Consider the following 20,386-nt stretch of genomic DNA (forward strand, 5'->3'; position numbering starts at 1 on the left):
CAATTACAGGGGCAGATCATCAGCCAGTATTAATTCTATTGCTTTCACAGGAATTCCAGTAATTTACATTGGCTTAGAAGCTTTGCCATAAATCTTTCCTGGTATTTCAAAGCTGTGGTTGAGGAAAAAAAGGAAAATAATAATTCCTTAATGGTAACAATTTCTAATAATAATTTCTTAACAGTAGAGGAAGCACATCTGGTGCAGGGGAGCTCACATGTTTGGCTGTGCTGTAGAGTGACCTGACTTCCCCATTTACAGGCAAACTATGACAAGTGTTTTTGTTTTTTTTTTTAATATTAAATGCTTTTATCTCCTAACCTACTTGTGTGTTATAACAGTTAAAGCAGCACTTGCAGCAAGAGCTCAGAATGTGAGGAAGAGTTCTAGAAGCAAGAAGAAAAAAAAAAACGTGGTCACAAGTAGACTCCTCTGTTAGCAGTTATTTTTAGCAAAACTTCTAAGGTTGATTTTCCTAAACAGGAGGAGGTCAGATGTTTGCTGTACTAAAGCAAAGCTCCTGAAACAGAGAAGTCAGCATGAGTAAAGTGTTCCTTTGATAAATTAGATGAAAGTCCTTGATTGCCACACACTCTACAACTCAATAGTTAGAGGAGGAGGGAATCAGTGCAGGGTTGTATGGGAAAGGGGGGGACTTGTCACTATCAGTATGCTCTACAGAAGGAATTTGCTAAAACTTCTGTGTTTGGATGTAGTTGGTGATACGAGCTAGTGCAGTTTATTCCTGGGCATCCAGAAATAAATACTAAAAGTAGCCTCAGTTAAAGTACAGGTTTGCTGCTTTAATTGCACCAGCACAAGTATTTTGCCAGCTCAGGGGTATTGGTTGGAGATGATGCCTGCAGGTCTGCCAGTAGACATTTGTAGCATGAGCCTGGCCTTAGGGAGAGCTTCACAGCCACTGGAGTTTATTGCTGGTTATTCTTCTGCCATATCTAACATGGAAGATAGTGACACTGAAGAAAAAAGTGGCAAACTGTGGGGAGATGTGGAGCAGTAGCTTCGCTATCAGGGTTTTACAGAGAAGTGAGTGCCTGGGAGATGGAAAGATTGTCCCATCGTGGCTGTTGCAATGGCCAGTGGCATACAGTGTCACCTCAATTATCTGAGGAGTGAAAATTCACACTGCTTTGGGTCTATCTTATGGCCAATGGACTGCTGAGCCCACCCTGAACAAAACAGCTCTGTATAAGGCTTGCAATAAACATTGCAATAAACTGATAGAGTCTGCAGCAAAGGACTTAGAAATTCCTTTGCTGTTTTGTGTTTATGTGAGAAAACTCATTACTTGTATGCGAGGAAAATTTCTCTTATTTTTGTATTAGTTTAAATGGTGATGTTTCAAAATCCTTTGAGAAAATAGCACTGTGTGGTTCTTTGCTTGATCTGTGAGTGATCAAAAGAAAATAATCGGAGTATAATATTTTAAAGTATTTAGATGAAGACTCAATCTAAAAAAAATCCTGAGAATGCCAAGATCCTACTAGCAGGTGTTAGTCTTCCAAGGTTCTGTTAATTAATTTCTGACTGAATGACTCATCCTGGATCTGAGGGCGATGGGAACGGCTTCTGAGGTAAGTTGAAGAAGTTATCCTGAAAACAAGAAGTTAGCCTGTTGTTGGAGATGATAGGCATTTCTGATTAATTAAGAAATGGTTGCCTTTTGAGACTGTGAAGGAGCTATATTGAGGTAAATGCAATGCTGATGTATCCCTTACCTTAAGTTTTGAGGTAAACTCATCAAGATCAAACTTACCCTCCAAACTCAGGTTAATGTTGTCACATTCCCTCCTCTTGTAAAATAAATGTTTTCTTTCCCTATTTTTCCCTCTGGATGGGTGACAAACATCGCTTACCTTAAAGGTAAAAGCCACACACAGGCACGCATTAAGGTTTTAAGCAGTGAAGACAAAGCCTGCACTGTTTTGTGTGTTACTATCTCAATCCAGAGGGAATATGTTAGGCACCAATCCAGAGTACATAAATGCTTACAGCAACTTCTTTTTTTTGGGGTACATCTGAGATTACTTATGTGAAATTACAGCCTGGTCAAAGAAATATTTTCAGTAATTGGTGACTTACCTATTTTTACTGTTTTTCACACTCAAAAATTATCATCACTTTGTATTACTACCAGTGTTTTTAAAGCAGCAATCTAAACCCACCCCAGAAGCCTGCGATCTACTCAAAACCCAATTATAGCTTTAATTACAGCCTACAAATGAAATTATGCTGCCTGAGTTGAAGGATAACTTTAAAGCAGAAACAACTGAGCAGTGCCCCCTTACTTAATGAGTTGCTCATGAGTTCTCCCTTTAATCTTTCAGAGGTGGCTGTACTTTGACATCTCAAAGAGCAAATAACGATGGAAGGAACATTTCTGTCAGCTATTGGATAGGAAGTAATCTTTTGGGTTCTGCATGATTTGACATGGCCTTCAGGGGTACAAGTCAATACACCTTCCTGAAGGAGGCAAGAAAGTCTGAAAAAAATTGTAATGTACTAAAAGCTGTCCTTTCTGTGTTGAAAATTACTACCAAGTAGTCAAATCCTTTGGGAAAGCTGGGGTCCCAGATCCTTTGAGAAATAACTGGGACCTGAAGACTTTTTACAAGCTAGTTCTGATTTACTGAGTAATAATTTGTTATGGTTGAAATGTAGTTTATTGCTGGCTTCATTTGTAGTTTGCAGCTGAAAAAATAAATGCATTATATTTGTCTTTTGTGCTGAGTATGTTTTTCTTCCTCTTAAATGGAGAAGATTGAAACTAGTTTCCTAGAACAGATGAATCAGGTTTAAATTATTTGATGCTTTAAATTTATATGAAGAGCAAGATGCTGCTAATATATTTAGAATAGGTACTTTCTCCTTGGTCACTTATCTTTGGTATCTGATTTTTTGTTTGCATCAAAACCTCAAAACCAGAAAACTTCAGAAATGTTGCTGATGTTTACGTATATGATTGTTTACCAAATGTAAAACTAAGTTTCTTGAATTAAAAGCTACAATATAAAAAAAAGAGCTCTTTGCTCTTTCAGTAGCTAACAACTATTATTTATAGCAGCTAAGCCCCACAGCATTCTAAAATCTCAAAGAATTTTGATAAAAGCAAGGTTATAAGTAAGGTGTTAAATATAAAAGGTATCTGCTAATTAACAAGTATAGATATTGATACTATCTATCTATACTAGAGATGTCTATCATACAGATAGTTCTATATGTTTAAGGAAATTATATGCTATTATTTTATTATTTGAATAAGTAAGAGCACATAATTATCACTCTAGTTAGAGGAAATACTAATTTAATTTTAATAGGAGTTGGATGTCAATGAAAAACAAGAACTAATTCATTAAAACATGGGGGGATTTTTTTTTTCATTTCAGTAATAATTATGAATGTTACTGTTCAGGTTATAGAAGTGAGTATATGATGGCTACATACTTAGTAAAATGAATTCTTCTGTGGTAATAATTGATTCTTCAAGGCTATTCACCTTTAAAATGCATGTTGAAGAAAGAGTGTGAGGTTTGCAACTTGTAGTTGATCTGTGTTGGGCAGACTCATGTATCTATGATCCACATGTTGCCAGTTCTGGTGCCCCAGCCACAGCTGCCTTGGGCTTTCCATTGTGCAGATAATTTGCAGCTTTAAGTAGAAACATGAACTGCTTTGCCATGGTTCACTGGCAATTTTATCATTATATTTATTCAGCAAGCAGGCTGACAATTCAAAGTCCCACAGAAAGTGCCAGGGTAGAGATCTACAGGCATCTTTAGAGACAGCTTTGGTAGATTGTGAAAGATTTTTCTCTTGTACTAGCTAGTTGAAATAACAATAAAACATATAGAAAACCTATGCATCCGCATGGGTAAAGCATGGTAAGATTTCAAATAGCATGCAGGATTTAAAAAAAATGCATTATGCTCACACATGACACCAGCTTGGTTATCAAATCTCCAAAGTGTGAAATGAGCTTTGTCTCCATAAAACATTTACATTTGCACTAATTCTTCTCTGAAATGGGCCCCTTCTCTCTCTTCTGGGACCCTCAGTTCAAGGACAGGGAACTGCTTGAAAGAGTACAGCACAAAGCAACCAAGATGATGAAGGGAGTGGAACATCTCCCTTATGAGGAAAGGCTGAGGGAGCTGGGGCTCTTCAGCTTGGAGAAGAGGAGAATGAGGGGTGACCTCACCAGTGTATATCAATACATAAAAGGAGAGAGCCAGGAGGCTGGTTCCAGGCTCTTCTCAGTTATGCCCAATGACAGGACAAGAGGCACTGGATATAAGCTGGAACATAGGAAGTTCCATATAAATACGAGGGTGACAGGGCACTGGCACAGGCTGCCCAGGGAGGTTGTGGATATCTCATTCTCCAGAGTCATTCAAAGCCCACCTGGATGTGTTCCTAAACACCTCCTGTAGGTGACCCTGCTCTGGCAGGGGGGTTGGACCCAATGATCTTTTGAGGTCCCTTCTGAGCCCCAACTTTCTGTGATTCTGTGAAATGCAACTCTCTTTACCTGCAACATTGCCAATCTCCTTTTCTTGCTTGTGATAATTGTTAATCCTATGACATCACCATTTGTAGGTTTTGATGAGACAAGTTCAGGAAATTAGCTGAACAGTCATGAAATTTTAAAAAGGCTGGTTTTTTTTTTTTTTAGGTTTTCCTTGTTAGAGCCAAATTTCTTAAGCTTTTCTTTGCAACAAATAATAAAACAAAATTTCCTCATTAACTCTAAAACTCCACAGTTACTCATCATGAAATTTTCTGAAGTGAGAATTTTATAAAAAATACAAACCATAATGAGATTCAAAGGAAAACCATGAGCTTGAAATATACATATAATTTTTAGGATCAAAGAATTGTTTATCTAATATCCATCCGAAATGCTATCACTGGCTAGTTATTTTAGTGACTTTTTCCTACAAAAACTTGCTTAGTAAATAAGTTCTTATTTATATCTGGCCTTCTTTGTAAATCAGAGAGATCTTCTATAATTATTATTGGAATACCTATGTGATGCAGGATGCATAATTACATGGGTATCTGGAAATCTGATCACATGGCCACAGAGCTATTGCTTTCTCCTTGAAGGTAAAATTCAGATTATTCATTACTCTACTTGGATCATAACCAACTTTCTGAAGAAGAGGAGGAGGATGAATTAGGAACTGCAGTTTCTGCAAAATGCCATTTTTTCAGACAGACCCTTACAACTTTTAATGTCCATGTGTGAGCTCAAATGTAACATTCCCATGGTAATGGATCCTGCTTTGGAAACTCTGGTTTACTGTTTTATTGTACTTGAAAATGGTTGAAATCTGTAGGGGAGCTGTACATGAGAGATTCAATAGCAGAAAAGTGAAGAAACAGATGGACTTATGAATGAAACATGTAGAATGAGGCAATGCAGGGACATTGGCTTCTGGTATTTTGTTAACTATGTGCTGTCAACATAAGCACGAGCTCATCAGCTTTCCAATACTTGAGGAAAACTTCCCTGCTTACTGAAAGCCAGTAAGGAGAATTAGGTCATAAAAGACCTACGAAATATTTAGAAAACCTTCCACTTAACTCATCTTTTAATATTCCAAACATATAAAAGACCTTTCTAATGCCATCCTAATGACAAGGTGATAATGTCTTAGACAAATGTCTTAATTGACTTTTATCTGATTTCTACTCCAAACCAAGGAAAGTTCACAGAAGGTATTAAGAGAAGTCCTATTTAAGTCCTTTGGACAAGTTTAACAATAAACAAAATGTGCTTTTCAGCTTTGAAGGGTTTCATTACTCAAAATGAATTTCTGATAAACCTCTCAAAAAATTCTCATATTAATTTTGATGAAAAACAAGTTCTTTTTGTAAAACACCACTAGTATTGAATAAGAGTAAATAATTTTTAAAAATAATCTTATTCAAGGAAAAATGTGTCTTGAGCAGTAAACCAAGATATTCTTTATGCATATATATCTGCATATATGCTATTTACTTGCACAAGGCACTTGCTACCTCTCACTCAGGTGAACAAAAGTCAGGTCAGAGATTACTGATAAGGAAGCCTTGGTGAGGGCTGCCTTCAGGGTGCTGCTGGGGCCAAGTGGGAGCTGAGCACACCAGCAACCTGGCAGTTCATTTGGGCTTGGAAGATCTTGAGGACAGGTCTGTGTTTTTGCAGCTAAGCAGTGGAAATTCCTTTACTGGTAATTGAAACAGGTGAATAGGAAAGGAAAAGCTGAAGTGCATCAATCTCACATATTCTGCCTGAATCTCTGCTAGCTGATTGCTCCCAAATAGCTGCAGCTAAACTACGACTTACAGCTGCAGCCAAAATCTTCAGGACTTGGCAAAGCAGGGGCTCTCACAACTTGCTGTGACAGAAGTAGGACAAGGTATTTGACAGCAGTCAGGAATTCCTCAACATCCATAATAATGAACATCTGTTCATGCACCCAAGCAAACAAGAAATACCTTTCTCTGTAAGGAACCATAGATGTTGTCACACCAACAGCTTTCAGTTTCCAGGTGCTCAGCTGCAAGTAAAAAATGTTATTATGCCCTTATTATGCCTGGGATATAAGATTTACAGACACAAGCCCCTACCCTGGCACCAGTTTGAGAGGGATGGTGCCCAGTGTCCCTCCCTTTTCCTAAGGAAAAGACTTCTGAGGGCTTCACTGCTGATGACAAGCAGCTGTACTGCTCACTAATTTACACAGATATGCATTTTTGGGTCTCACCCCTTCATCTGGAGCTGGGAACCTGGTGATACATTTGTGGTCTAAAGCCTCTGCTAGCCCTGCAAACTGAGCTGTGGTTTTAGGGAGCTGGCTGGAGGCTGTTTCCCAGAGTGTGGCTGACCAAGGTGCTTCCTCCAGGCCAACACTTCCAAAGCAAGCCACAGAATGGCCCTGGAAAAGGTATTAGAAGGGAGTTTCACAAGAAGTTGCCTCTCCTGGCAATTCCCCATGGCATGTTTGGGTTTGTACCTTCAGGCTTAACTACAGACTGTAACATGGCAAACACGAGGACCCTAAGTACATTCTGGCACCACATGAGTTTTCTGGTTTTAGTGATTCTTACAGTCTATGTAAACGTGTAGAATATGGTTAAAAAGAACAAGTCTTTCACATGTGCTGGTGTAGAAAACTCTGTGGGGCAAATCTGAAATGGTGTCTCAGAAAACCTTTATATTCCTTGGTCTTTTGCAGATGCTAAACAGAGGGTTTAGTAAACTAAATTCTTGCTGCGTTCATCATACACTTCATTAATTTAATAATTTGATTATTCCTTTAGATATGGTGTATCAATAAATTCAATAAAGCAAAATGATAGGATAGACAGATAGATAAAGGGTCTTCACCATTTTGTAATCAATTAATATGCTGCAAAGTTATATTGTTGTATTACTGCTACAACTCTTGCTACAAGCAACCCAATATAACCTATGGTCTCTCCACAGATAAACATTATTAGAAATAAGAAAATAAGCCATAACTGTACCTTTTACACAGTCTTTATGTAAGAAGGTAGAAAGCCTGAGTTGTTTTTTCACTTTAGGTGAATTTTTAGAGAACAAAACATTGCTTGTGATTGCTTTATTTTCCAGATAAGAATATTTTAGGCTCCAGCTCTGACCATAATGATGGAGTTTCAAAAGCAATACACATATTAAAAAGAATAAAGACAGAGAAGCACAGTCCTAGGCAATCTTGGCCTTATTACATTCCTGCATTTGTTCATCTCCATTTCAACTGTAAAGTGATAAATAAGTAAGCTGATTGAGGTAGAATATCAAGCCAGATCAGAGAGAAACCTATTTAGATGTCTAAAAAACCCCAAGTAATTTGGCATGTGTTTGTTTCATTAGGTAACTCAGCACTGAAAACAAACACAGCAAATACTGTGGGTAAGTCCTGAATCAAAACTGAGGAACTAATATACAACCTGTTAAATGTTGCAACCTATTTCTAACTGGGGATAAACTAAGCATCTAATATTTGCAGGCACAAACAAAAAACTGCACCAGTGTAGCAAACAACTATTAAAAGCATAAACATCAAAGTAATTAATGACCATTAGCATTAACTGCTGCGTGATATGAACAAAACAACTTTGAATGTATTCGGGATATAAAAAATCTCAAAAATTGATCTACAGTATGACAAAGTTACTATGAATACTACAAGTTCATTAGGAAAAAAACCAACAAAACAACAATCTTCCTTACCTGCTATTGCTTCAAGACTAGGGATTGCAATAGTGCTGTAAGTGCTAATACATTTACAGGACCACGTGCGAATTAAGGTTTCCTCTGCATTTTCCAGGCCTGGCACTCTGTCCATGAAGAAAGAGCCCCACTGTTTAGATATAAAGTAAGGAGCTCTAGGCTGATGTCCCTGGAAGAAAAATTTAAAAAAATAGGTAATCTTAAAAGAAAAATAAATCTTCTTTCTCTACCCAACCACAAGCATTAGTTAAGGAAATCAAGTGCTTCTCTGATTTTCCACAAAAACAGTATTGTGTCTCTCAGGAGCAGTGTGACTTTAAAATATAAACAGTAACAATCTTCCTCCTGTAAGTTCTCAAGTTCCTGTTTACAAAATTTATGGATACCCTAGGACTTAAGAAGTTGGCTTATGTATTTCTTCCATTAGAAAAAACTTTATCTTTTCTCTGGCTTTCTGTTTTAAACAGTGGGAATAAATAGGTGGCTGCCTTTCTCTGCTGGAGGAGCGGGGTAGCTATGGCACAGACCATAACCCAGCCTGAAGCTCCTCCTAGAGAAAGGAATCTCCAAGTGCTGGATGGAGTAACTGCAAAGAAGGCATTATACCACCTGTGTTATCTATTTCTGAATTGAGGAATAAATCAGAACAGAGCCACAGAGCCCTTCAGTTGCCTAGCAAATTGATAACATTTGTTCTTTTTCATGTGTATTTTCAGGCAAAAACATGTAGACTCATTATGCTTTAAAGAAAACATTAAAGCAGTATTGGGAAAACTGATTTTTTTAGCAGTTCATCGTGAAACTTGCTTTATATTGCCATGAGCAGTCAGAAAAAGCTCCAGGAAGCCTCTAGAAAAAAGAGGAAAAAATGGAAATCAAAACTGTGAACTATACACTATAGAAAATCTGTTAAAGCAATTGACATGCAAAATGTCTTTTCAGATCCGCAAAACATAGAAGAATAGACATCCTAGCATATGCCTGCAGTTTTGTGAACTTTTGTACTTTATTTTCCATTTAACCCCTTTCTTAATAGTTTTGAGAATCTGCTGGAATAGCATGTTTATGACAGAGGTCCAATGCTTTTGATCACATGAAAGCTGTTGATCGAGCCAAAAAATAAACACGGAGCCATTCCTTCTGTGATTTTGTGTAACTGATTTTTTTCTCTGAGCATTATAGATTGGGCAATTATAGATACTGGTTATAGACACTAGTATAGATACTAGCTAGTATGGACACTAGCACCTTACTTTCTTTTTTGCCAAATCTTATCTTTCCATTCAAATCCCAAGACTTTATCAATTATATGTATATCTTTATCAGCTGTAATATAATCAAGTGTAGATGCTATGCTGAATTAAATTAATTTGCCAGCTGGATGACAATGCAGGTAATTCTTAAGGATGTTCCAGCTGTGCAGGTGAATAATCAAAACTGGCCCACATAAAGGGCACAAAAGGCAAGGCCTTGTTAATTGACAAGGTAAAAAATCTGAGGCTTCTGCTTTTTCAAATGTTTGGTTGGTTCAATAGGCAATTAAAGCTGCAATCGGAGAAAATGGACTGATTTTTTCAGAAGTCTGAATCTCAGGGTCAGTTTTCCTTCTTTATTAAGGAGGAGGGTAGTTTTTGCAGCCCAAGTTTCACATTTGCAGCCCAAGCCCTTAGTAAAACCAAACCCAGTTAGATATGAGAGTTGTCATCAAGTCGCCTAGTAAAGAACTCTTATGATTTTGTTACTGGCTTATCTCCACATGACAGGAGTGGTTTAGCTGGGTAAATCTTCCTCTGAGATCTGAAAAGAGCTGTCAAAACTTTGCCCATATCCTTAGGAAGCATCAGATGTCACTCCTCCTGCCATCCCTAACTGATGCCTAAAATATCTCATCCATATATATGTATAATGTCCATATCTCATCTGCAGCACACATAGCCTGCTATGAGGAACAGACCACATACCACGAATCTGTAAAACTGTGAAATGAGGCAAAAGTCCCTTGTTAACATCAAGACTCCACACACACCAGGAGGCACCATTCAACAGTGGGAGGCAGAGGAGCTCTGGAAGGTGCATCAGCTACTCCTGTGGTCCACAGACACAGGGTTTGCTCTCCCAGCAGGACAGCAGATCCTAAGAAGTGCTGAGCGATCCCTCTTGCTTATGCAAAACTCCCAAGCATGTGGTTTTGCTCTCATGCATATTTGTTAGACAGGAGCAGGTCAGATGTTGACTGTGCCCACTGAAGGTACAAAGCCTCAAACACTACAAACACTACATCCAGACCTCAGAGATACAGAGGTGGCACCAAGGTTCTCCAAGTTGCAGCACTTTTCACTGAGTTAAACCACCTGGATCGCTTACTATGACCTTTGCTTTGTTAACTGCAGACAAAGAGGCCCTGCTAACAGAGCAGGTAGAATCTGCTAATAGGACCTTTGGATAACACTTATTTGTCAGTTTAGAAATGATGTTTTTAAATGGAGGGAGCTGAGTTCTGAAGTTTTTCTAAATTGGATAAAGAGATGAAAGAAAGAAGGATATAAAGGAGACAGGAATGAAAAATCAGGCTGTTGGTATTTTTAAAGGTATTACTAAGATGGCCATCTGTGCCATCATCTGTACCAAGTGCAGAGCACTAGAATGACTTTACTGCATCCAGTGGGATGGAAGGTACTGGTGGCTACGTGCTTTGTGCCAAGGTAGTAACACCACCACTGACTCTTAGTGCCAGAAAAAAATCAGTACTCAAAATACAGTTTTGCCAATACAATGGCAAGTACTTGAGGTATTTCTGGCAACACAGGTGTGCTCTTCAAAACAACCAGATGTTCCTGAATAACAAATCTGTGCTGGGTGTGCAAATAGGCAAACCTGCTGCTGGTCTAACTTTTGCACAGAACTCCACAAGATGTGCAAATCTAAAATTTTTCACCCAAATACCTAAACTACAACAGGGATCAGTGTAAGCAGACTTCAGTTCTCATATCAGGATATTGCTTCGAGGATATTGCTTTAACTCCTAGGCTTTGCAACTGCCCATTAGGTTGTTTCTGAAGGTACTGTTGGATTTGTGTTAAAGATAAACAAGAATAAAGAGACAAACAGAGTGAAAAAGCACAGAGTAATGAGCCTTGTTTATGGTCACTGCAATAAAGTTCTATAAACCGTGGGGGCAAAGGACCATGATCCCACCCCTCCAGTCAAACATCCACCAGGCAATTCTGTAAAAATTTTTTTTTCCTTCTAATTGAAAAAATTACCATTTATATCTGCCAATAAATCCTTCGATTTCTGCTCATTCATTCTTATAGCCCAAGATACAGCTTACATGCTGACTAGCTCCTCTGTAATAACGTCCCTCGAAATCTTGGGACAAATCCCAGCTTTTCTTCGAGTTTCCATTGATGGAATCGATCACATATATAAAGAACAGACGACAAAAAAAAAAAAAAAAGAAAAAAAAAGCCTCCAGCCAAGCAAACAAACCCCCAGATCTGGGGGAATCTTGTTTCAACACAATGCTTGGTATTTTCTTCCCCTGCATGTGGCAATTCACTTAGGAGCTGAGTAATTTCACCAATAGTTTTTCGTTTGCTGTTCTCTTGCACATTTGTTTATGACTCATATACTTGAAAGAACTGCAGTTGTTACCCTAATTTCACAGTTATGTGTATCTGGCTTATATCATGCATTTAATTGAAGGGAAAAGACAAAAGCTGCTAATGAAAATGGAAATTACTAGCCTCCCAGTTTGTGTTTGAGGAGGTTGTTTTCTTCCCCTCTCCCTGTTAGTGATGAAATACCAGTAAAACAACTGAAAACAGTTTTTGTAATTTCTTTCTGCCAGATGCAATTGCAAGTTAGATGTTTTATTTCTTTAATAATGTTTTGTAGAGATTGATAGAAAGCAGGACTGAATCTTGTATTAAACTTTCAGTCCTTCTGCACACAAAGCATGGCATGGAAAATCTGGATTAGTATTGTATTTTTTTATTGTATATGAATGAAAAAGCTGATGAATATGACTAAATCTATATTGCTAGTGCCTAATTTTCCAAGAACACCTGACTTTGTACTATACTTTGAGTTGGCTTTTCTTTTTTTTTTTTCTAACCAAGGGGTTAATGGGAGAAGTTGATTAGGGGAATGAAAATAAAACTTTCATAGGCCTGTAAAGGGAGTCCCTTTGATCTAGTCCTGTTAAGTTAGTGGTGTCCAGTCAAGTGCAGAGATATGGATGTGACCTGTTGTTCAGACTCCAGTGAGCAGTGTGGTAATGAAATAACACCTCTGACCTGCCATGGGCCCCCTGGCTCAGGTTCCTTTAATCAACACAATTCATTTCTCCCTTGCTTGCTTGCTGTCACTGGCAGCGGATGTAAACTGAACAGGGGCTGTGTGTAGAAGGGGAGGTGTCTCCCCGATATACTGCAATCTCTTATCAGGAATACTACAGTGTCAGTAAAATGTCAGACACCTGCCTAAAAGTCTCAGTTTCCTGCATGATAACCACAGTGATAGAAAAGATGGATCTTGTGAGAGGTATTGCAATGAAAGAAAACCAAACCGTACCAAGGGCTCAGAAAGACGTCACTTGATAACTCTTTCTTTGTACTTCCACGAAAAAAAAAAAATCTGTCTCTCTGTTTAAAAATGTGTACTTCAAAAGGATATACTGAATATGCTTAAGAAACCATGGTTGAATAAATACCCCAAAACTTACAGAGAAGTTCTATGCAACAATGCTGCAGAGTCTCCAGTCAGAGAATGAACAATTTCATAGAGCAGAATAGGCTATTTTTATAGCATAAGAGAGAAATAGATTTAAGATATCCATTTAAGATATCCTTTTTTTCATAAAAAACAAGGACTTTTACAATGTTTCTTAGATAAAAAACATCTCTAGTATAAAAGCATTCAACAAAAATCTTCCTATTAGTAAAAATAACTTTTTAGTCAAAGTAATTATTTGAAAAAACAAAAAAATTATGTGCTATTCAAAGCAAAGTGTAAAAAGCATATATATGTCTCTGCAGCTAGAAGAAATTGATCTATTTATTTAGGAACATAAGAAAAGAATAAAAACTCTAAATGGAAAGTGAAGCTGCACTGTAGCTCTTACACAGGACAACGCTGCCACCCGGACCATCCAAGTGCTGTTCCCTGTCTACTTTGTTTTTTGGCACCAGAGAGAAGGATAAACTACCAGAGTAACATTTCACCTTCAGTGGGGGAATTTAGAGTGTGGCAGTTGTGTTAAGGCCCTGCTTCCTGGCTGCTATAAACCTGAAAATCACATTTTTTTATCTCTAGTAACTATCAGTAGTCTGCTTGGGACCAGACTTTGAAACAGTCTCTCTTATCTGAGCGCAGCTGTCACAGAAATAAACAACCTACGAGGGAAGCAGCAAACTAAAAGTCCTTTGTATATAAGAAAAGCACAAGCAAACTATATTTCATGGACAGAGAAAAAGAAATGTAAAACAATCTAATAAAAATTCCTCTTTTACTGTTTACTGTTGGCAACAATATGCAGGGAAATGTCATGAACTCAGCAGAGTTCAGGTGTTAGACTTGTGATAGGCGACCATGGAATTTCTCCTTCTATGACACAGGGCAGGTTCTTGTTACTGAAAAGAAGACAATGGGTTCTGGTTAAGGGGCTGCACATACAGCTCTTTTTCCAAGGCCTGTCATTTAAGGCCAGGTAGAAGCTGTGTGTCACCCAAGCAATGCTGAGATGGGACAGGACAGCCCCTTCTGGTGCAGCCAGGAGGGTATGTCTGTGAAAGATGCAGATGCTGCCAGCAGCTTGGTAAGATAAGCAGGCTCATTCTCAGCACAGGTGGTGTGAGGCTTTTTTGTAACTTACTTTCCTCTGTTCCAGGAAACATCTGCAAGCAACCTTTACCTCATATTTTCCTTTCTTCTCCAAGGGTTCAGCTTCAGTCTCTGCAGGCACCATAACTTCATCGCCTAGAAGCTCCTCTAAGATGAAGACAGTTTCCCAGTTGCTATAGTGATGTGCTGGGAAAATATCTGAGTGCATGCTGTCACCAAAATAAACAACCTACAAGGGAAGCAGCAAATTAAAAGTTCCTGAAACTGTATTTCACAGGGAGAGAAAAAGAGCTTTCAAACAACCTAATAAAAATTCCTCCATGTTTACAGTTTGTCATGACACACACAGATCTTATTAATGTCAGAGTTTGGGGCTTTCTCTTCAACCATCTCCATAAGGAAAAAGTAAGCCCATCTGCCTTACCCTCTCTCTGCAGGGTCACTGGACAGGGATGCCCAGTGGGGATCAGCACAGGGGATGCAGCTGAAATTTTTGACTGACAGAAATAGCCTGCCAGGAAGCAGTGGAAAAGATTACCAAAAAAATAACACCAAACAACAGGAATTAATTTGGGACAGCTTTGGAAACAGAGGAGAACACGGAGAATCTCTTGATGACTCAGAACTCTTCTGTGCCCACAGTTAGTTTATACCCTAGGAAAAACGTGGTCCCACCATCTTCAGTGGCATTTTAACCCATCCAGACCTTAAATCAAAAGAACATGATCCTAGTTTTAACTCATTCCACCTTTTAATGTATTTGATCTGTTTCTTCAGGCAGATTGCCTATTTCCTGATTACAATCTGAGGCTCCCCAAAGCAGCTGAAATGCATGACTATGTACAAAGGATAAGACATCTAGAAAGTTTACACATTTTACCACCAAGACAACCAACATGCTGCTTCTGGTTCTGGAGTGAAGTCTGTTAGACAGCAGCAAGCATAACCAGAACATAAATTTGTGACTGATCACATCAATAACAATAATGAAAGTTTGTCTGGTGAATTTTAGACTGAAACAGTATTTTTGGAAGTTGGAGATTTATTCTCACTTATAAAAAAATACCTTGGGATCCAACTTGCCAGTCATCTTCTTCAGTAGTTCATAAAGCTGGATGGCATTACCTTGTGAATACCAGCCAGGCTTATCCAGTGATAGCAGAGCCTCTTGCTCCTCATCATTCTCTGAAATCACCAAGCAAAATTGCCAACTGTTAGTGAGAGCAGCCCATGCTCCTGTATTCATGAGGCATGAGAGAAGCTTCCTGTGCACAGCTTGGAAAGAGTCCTCTGTTTTGACATTAAGCCAGCTCTGGTTTTTGGCTGAAGTTTGTTTGGCTGAAGTTTGTTTGACACTGCTGGTTCAGTCAAAGTGTTTGGTACCTGGGGGTAGGCACACATTGGTGAGAAAAAGCAGCAGCTGAGCCTCATCTACAAGGGCTACAGAAGAGCTGAGGAACCAGTCACAAACTTTTCCTCCTAAACACTGCAGCAGTGAAGGCAGGAAACCACACAGACCAAAGTGATGGAGGAGCTGCTACAGATCTAAGGTGAAACCACGAGATAGGACAGGTGGTAAAAGACTGTCCTATGTACTTTTTACCACAGACATATTACCTGCTACTTTTAAACACTGACATAAATACAGTAAAAAAAAATGAGGTAGATCTCATGGGCATTCCCCAGCCTTAGACCAGCACAATGAGAAGTTCCAGTTATCATCCAGTTTTGAAGAAAAGATAAGTGGACAATATTGCTGCTGGTGGTGTAACCCACACTGGCATACATCCACTCTGGCAGCTGTCAGTGAACCTGAAAAATAAGTAGAAGCAGAAACTCCCTCTGTGCCATAGGCTTTGTTTTGAGCTAGTGCCAAAGCAGCTGGATCTGTCCTGGAATCCACATAACTTTATTGCTCATTCAGATATATGTGTGTTGCCAGATGAACACATTTTAGCTTCTTGCTGGAGCTAAAATACTAGCCTCAGTGAACCAATAAAACAGAATTTAATCAGAAATATTAATACTTTTTTTTTTTTTTTTTTTTTTTTTACTGTCTATTGAAGTGATTAAACAAAAGGGTGATTTTTAAATTCAGTCTCAATCAAATGTCTTGATTTTGATCCTAGAGGGTTAGAAGCCAATACAGTACTTTGATGTGTCCTAGGTGCAACAGCAGGACTTTAGTTTTTCTCTCGCTTTATAGAATTTTTTAAAGTACTTCAAATGTGTGAGAAAGAGGACTAAGCCAGAGAAAAGTTTTCTTAGAGACTGCTGAAAGCTGGAATTCAAATTTTTGAGAACAGTGAACTGACAACACAGCTTTATGTTTAAGAGCACTGAAGATGTCCATGGCCCAGTATATTGGTCCTTTAAAGAAATAAAAAAAAGAAGCAAAAAGAGGGAGATAGGTGCGTGAAGAGAGGCAGTAAATTGTTCTTTAATATTATGAATCTAAGAAATTTGAATAAATACAGGATTTATTCTCAAACAAAGCAATTCTAGATTAAGAGTGTATTATAGACTAGGAAAAAACAAGGAAATTAAAAGTTAACACTAACAATTAAAGTAGAACTTTTTTGGGAATGTCTTTGTTCTTTTTCAGAAACCTAATGATAATAAAAATAAGCATGATAGCATGCATAAAAAATATCTTCCTGATTTTAAAATAACTTTGAACAAACAACTTTTGATCAAACAGAAGTTATCTAGCTTCAGCACATTTGTTTTATTTTCCCTGTATTTTTAGAAATATTTGGAAGGCTGCCTAAACTAGTAGACACAATCATTAAATGAAATGGACATAGAAAAAAAGAAACTTACGAAAACAACTCTTCTGATCTGTTTTCAAAAGTTTATTGGAATTTGTGAACATTTGTATCATGATTTCTCTCTTCAGTCAGTCAAGAAAAATGGAGCTATTGTGAGACAGATTCTCAGAATAAAAACATTGCATTTGCAAATAGGATCCCTATCTGTTACAGCAGCACCAGAAGGCTCCAGCGAAGAGCAACACCCTGATTTGCTGCCTCTATGAAAAGGCATGAGGGACAGAACTGACAGAAAAAATTCACTCTAATTACAAGGTACAAGATCTTCCACTCTGTGAGAGCTATTGCTGTCACCCCAAGCAATGGGATTCATCACACTTAACTTGATGCATCCGGAATTTAGGCTTCTAATTTTGCTATAATCTGAAGAAGCTGGCCAGGCTCCCTCAGCAGGCAAAAGAAAGTGCAAGAAGCACTTTCCAGAGGTGCTAGCTCTGAAGGAGAGGATTTAAGTTAGGAACTTTGCTTTTAGGTAGTGAAATGAAGGAAAATTTGAAGCCTGATTTCCTCCTCGGTGGTTGGAGCCAGCAAACAGCACTGAGATGTCCAACTCATTATAGGAGCACCTTGATTTTGGAAGGAGCTTCAGAAATCTGAGGAATTAGGAAATGCCCTTGATAATATTTGAGTTGTAGGGTTATAGGGATAATGACTCTTAACTGGCAAACCCTGCCTTAAACCTTTTCATATGGCTTCTTGAGCTCACACTCATATGAGCTGCTTGGCTCTAGGGGTGACTTTTTCAAATTTATTTCTTTAATCTGAGGTGGGAGGAAATTATTGGTGTTTCAGTTGCAGCAAGTCATTAACAAGAAGGGTTTCTAACCCATTTGCACTTCCCCTGTGGCAAAATATAGTAAAGAAAATTATTCTTCAGCTCTGGCTGTCGAGTTCTCATGGAGAAGTTCTGCTGAGTAAAAATTGGTACACAATGAACATGAAAACCCATTAACAACACCACTGGCTCTAGCCTTGTATTGTATCCTTCAAGTAGCAGCGATGACCATGCTGAAGAAATCTGCAAATCTCCAGCAAAAATGCTGCATAAACGTTATGATGGTTTCTAATACATTTTAGATATTCCAAACTTAACACTGGCTATACTCAGACAAGAGGAAAACTGCTGCTGAGTTTCCTCCCAGCTTGCTGGTATTGATTCATAAAAGTTCATTTGAAGGTCAGAAATGCTATAAATATTCCTTCAGCAGGAAGCAACAAATATATAGGCGGGGATGCTAATGCTTCAGGTCTTATAAGCTGGGAGGAAAAAGAGATGCCCTGACAATTTCAAACAGAGTGGATAACCAAAAAAAATTTCTCAGATGATTTAGATAGAGCCACTTGCTTCCTTCTGAAGACTAATATATCACTGCAACCCAGATTCCTGGCTGAAAGCATGCTGTGACAAGAAATGTAAAGGTAGCAAGCAAGTAAAATGAAAATAATTAAAGCCAGAAAATAACTCTATTAAAATGCTTACCCAAAACTGAACAGTGATTTAGAGCAATTTTGCTGGAGGAAAGTTACTATTCCTTTTTAAAAACAACAACAAAAGCTTTGCTCATGCTGGGGCAATATTAATACTGTTGGAATGGCAATTTGTATATTGCTGTGTCTAAAAGCTTGGGAAAAGTTTTCTGATTCAGAAATGTCCTCACATCACTATTAGCAGATACGGTTTTTCAAACAAAAGACTCAATATACTCTTCGGAGAATTTTCTTGCCTCTCTTTAAATGTGAGCTGCAGGTTTAGAACACTGGCTGAGGAACATCTGGTTTCCTTTTGAACAAGTATGCAAAAAATTAATCAGTGAAGCTTATTCCCAGTTAAATGACAACTGATGGTAATTTACTTTGGCACAGAGTCATTCTTTGGGAATAACTCTGCACACGCCTACTTACTGCCCTCTGCTATCCCTTTAGGGGTGATGCCTGCCCAGATGGCAACCTGAATACACCCAGTGCTGAGGTGTACACACTGAGTGTTCAGCCCAGTGTGAACCTGGAGCTCTATCCTTAACCTGGGTGCTGTTCACATGTTAAAAGCCCAGCCCATGGGACACGGCTCTCATTTGAGAAGTCCAAGCTTAAGAAAGAAACTAAGAGGTGAGGGCAAATTTACAGTCCCGCAGTTAATTTTCATCAGCTCACCACACCCTGTCCTGCTCCTCTGGCTGGGTGCCCTATGGCAAGTGCTGGCTTGGACCCATGGGGCAGGGACCCTGGGGCAAGGACCCGTGAGTGATGACACCTTGTGCCTACTTGATGGGGCAGAGGCTGGGGTGAGAAAGCAATTCCAAGGGCCTGGAGGACGTACCAGTTGAAGATGTGCTGTGTCTGACTGTGGTATGTGTACAGCTGTCTACCAGCCCCTTCTCCTGCTCTCCTGTCTTTCTCCTGATGGCTTACTATTCATTTCCATACAAATCTAGATAGAGCTGCTCTTAGGGCTACTGATATTTTTTGCAGTACACAAAGGTGCATGTGTTTAGCACACTGAGGCCCTGGTTACTGTAAAACAAGTACATTTTATGATCCACAACCAACACATAGAATCATAGAATCATAGAATTGGCTGGGTTGGAAGGTGTCTCCACAAGACTTGTTTCTCTAGGCCCAGAATAGTGTTCCGGGCTGTGGCATGAGGCGCAGGATAGCTGGAAACTTGCTGTTAATTTCAGCAAGTGCAACTACTTACAAGAGACTTAGCTAAAAGCAAAAGTACAAGACAGAAAATCACCTCTATCCTGGCCCAAACCAGGACAGAAGGGACCTCAGAGATCATCAAGTCCAACCCTTGATCCACTACCGCTGCAGTTACCAGACCATGGCACTGAGTGCCACATCCAGTCTCTTTTTAAGTATCTCCAGGGACGGAGAATCCACCACTTCCCTGGGCAGCCCATTCCAATGCTTGATCACCCTCTCGGTAAAGAAATTCTTTCTAATGTCCAACCTAAACCTCTCCTGGCACAACTTAAGACCATGCCCTCTTGTCTTGCTGAGGGTTGCCTGGGAAAAGAGACCAACCCCCACCTGGCTACCCCCTCATTTCAGGGAGTTGTAGAGAGTGATGAGGTCTCCCCTGAGCCTCCTCTTCTCCAGGCTGAACAGCCCCAGCTCCCTCTGCCTCACCTCATAGGACTTGTGCTAGATCCCTTCACCAGCCTAGTTGCCCTCCTTTGGACCCACTCCAGCACCTCAGTCTCCTTCCTGAACTGAGGGGCCCAGAACTGGACACAGTACTTGAGGTGTGTACTACACTGATATGCCTCTCTGCTACTAAAAGTAATGTCATTTCAGGCCCTGATGGCATCAATACAAGAGTTGTGTTGTGTTCCAGACTGGCTTGCAAGCACTGTCTGACTCCAAATGACATCTTTAGCTCCCTTAAGAAACACAAACTCTCTTTTGGAGAAGGGAACCTGGGACAGGAAAGGACAAAGGG

At 39.1% G+C, this 20,386-nt stretch overlaps 1 protein-coding gene across 3 annotated transcripts in view; it reads right to left on the bottom strand.

The window, feature by feature from the left end:
* The window catches only part of NT5DC1 (5'-nucleotidase domain containing 1), a 141,668-nt gene that overhangs the window by 7,025 nt on the left and 114,257 nt on the right, over nucleotides 1–20,386 (bottom strand). For 2 of the 3 annotated variants that reach the window (XM_071741118.1, XM_071741115.1), the window contains 3 exons: nucleotides 15,174–15,292; nucleotides 14,139–14,336; nucleotides 8,264–8,432 (listed from right to left, as the gene is read on the bottom strand). In XM_071741118.1, the coding sequence (XP_071597219.1) occupies nucleotides 8,264–8,432; nucleotides 14,139–14,336; nucleotides 15,174–15,292 (486 nt within the window). The remainder of the gene's footprint in view (nucleotides 1–8,263; nucleotides 8,433–14,138; nucleotides 14,337–15,173; nucleotides 15,293–20,386) is intronic. The other variant, XM_071741116.1, reaches the window with a different exon arrangement.

The sequence above is a fragment of the Heliangelus exortis genome, chromosome 3, assembly GCF_036169615.1.
Source record: "Heliangelus exortis chromosome 3, bHelExo1.hap1, whole genome shotgun sequence".
NCBI classification, from domain to species: domain Eukaryota; kingdom Metazoa; phylum Chordata; class Aves; order Apodiformes; family Trochilidae; genus Heliangelus; species Heliangelus exortis.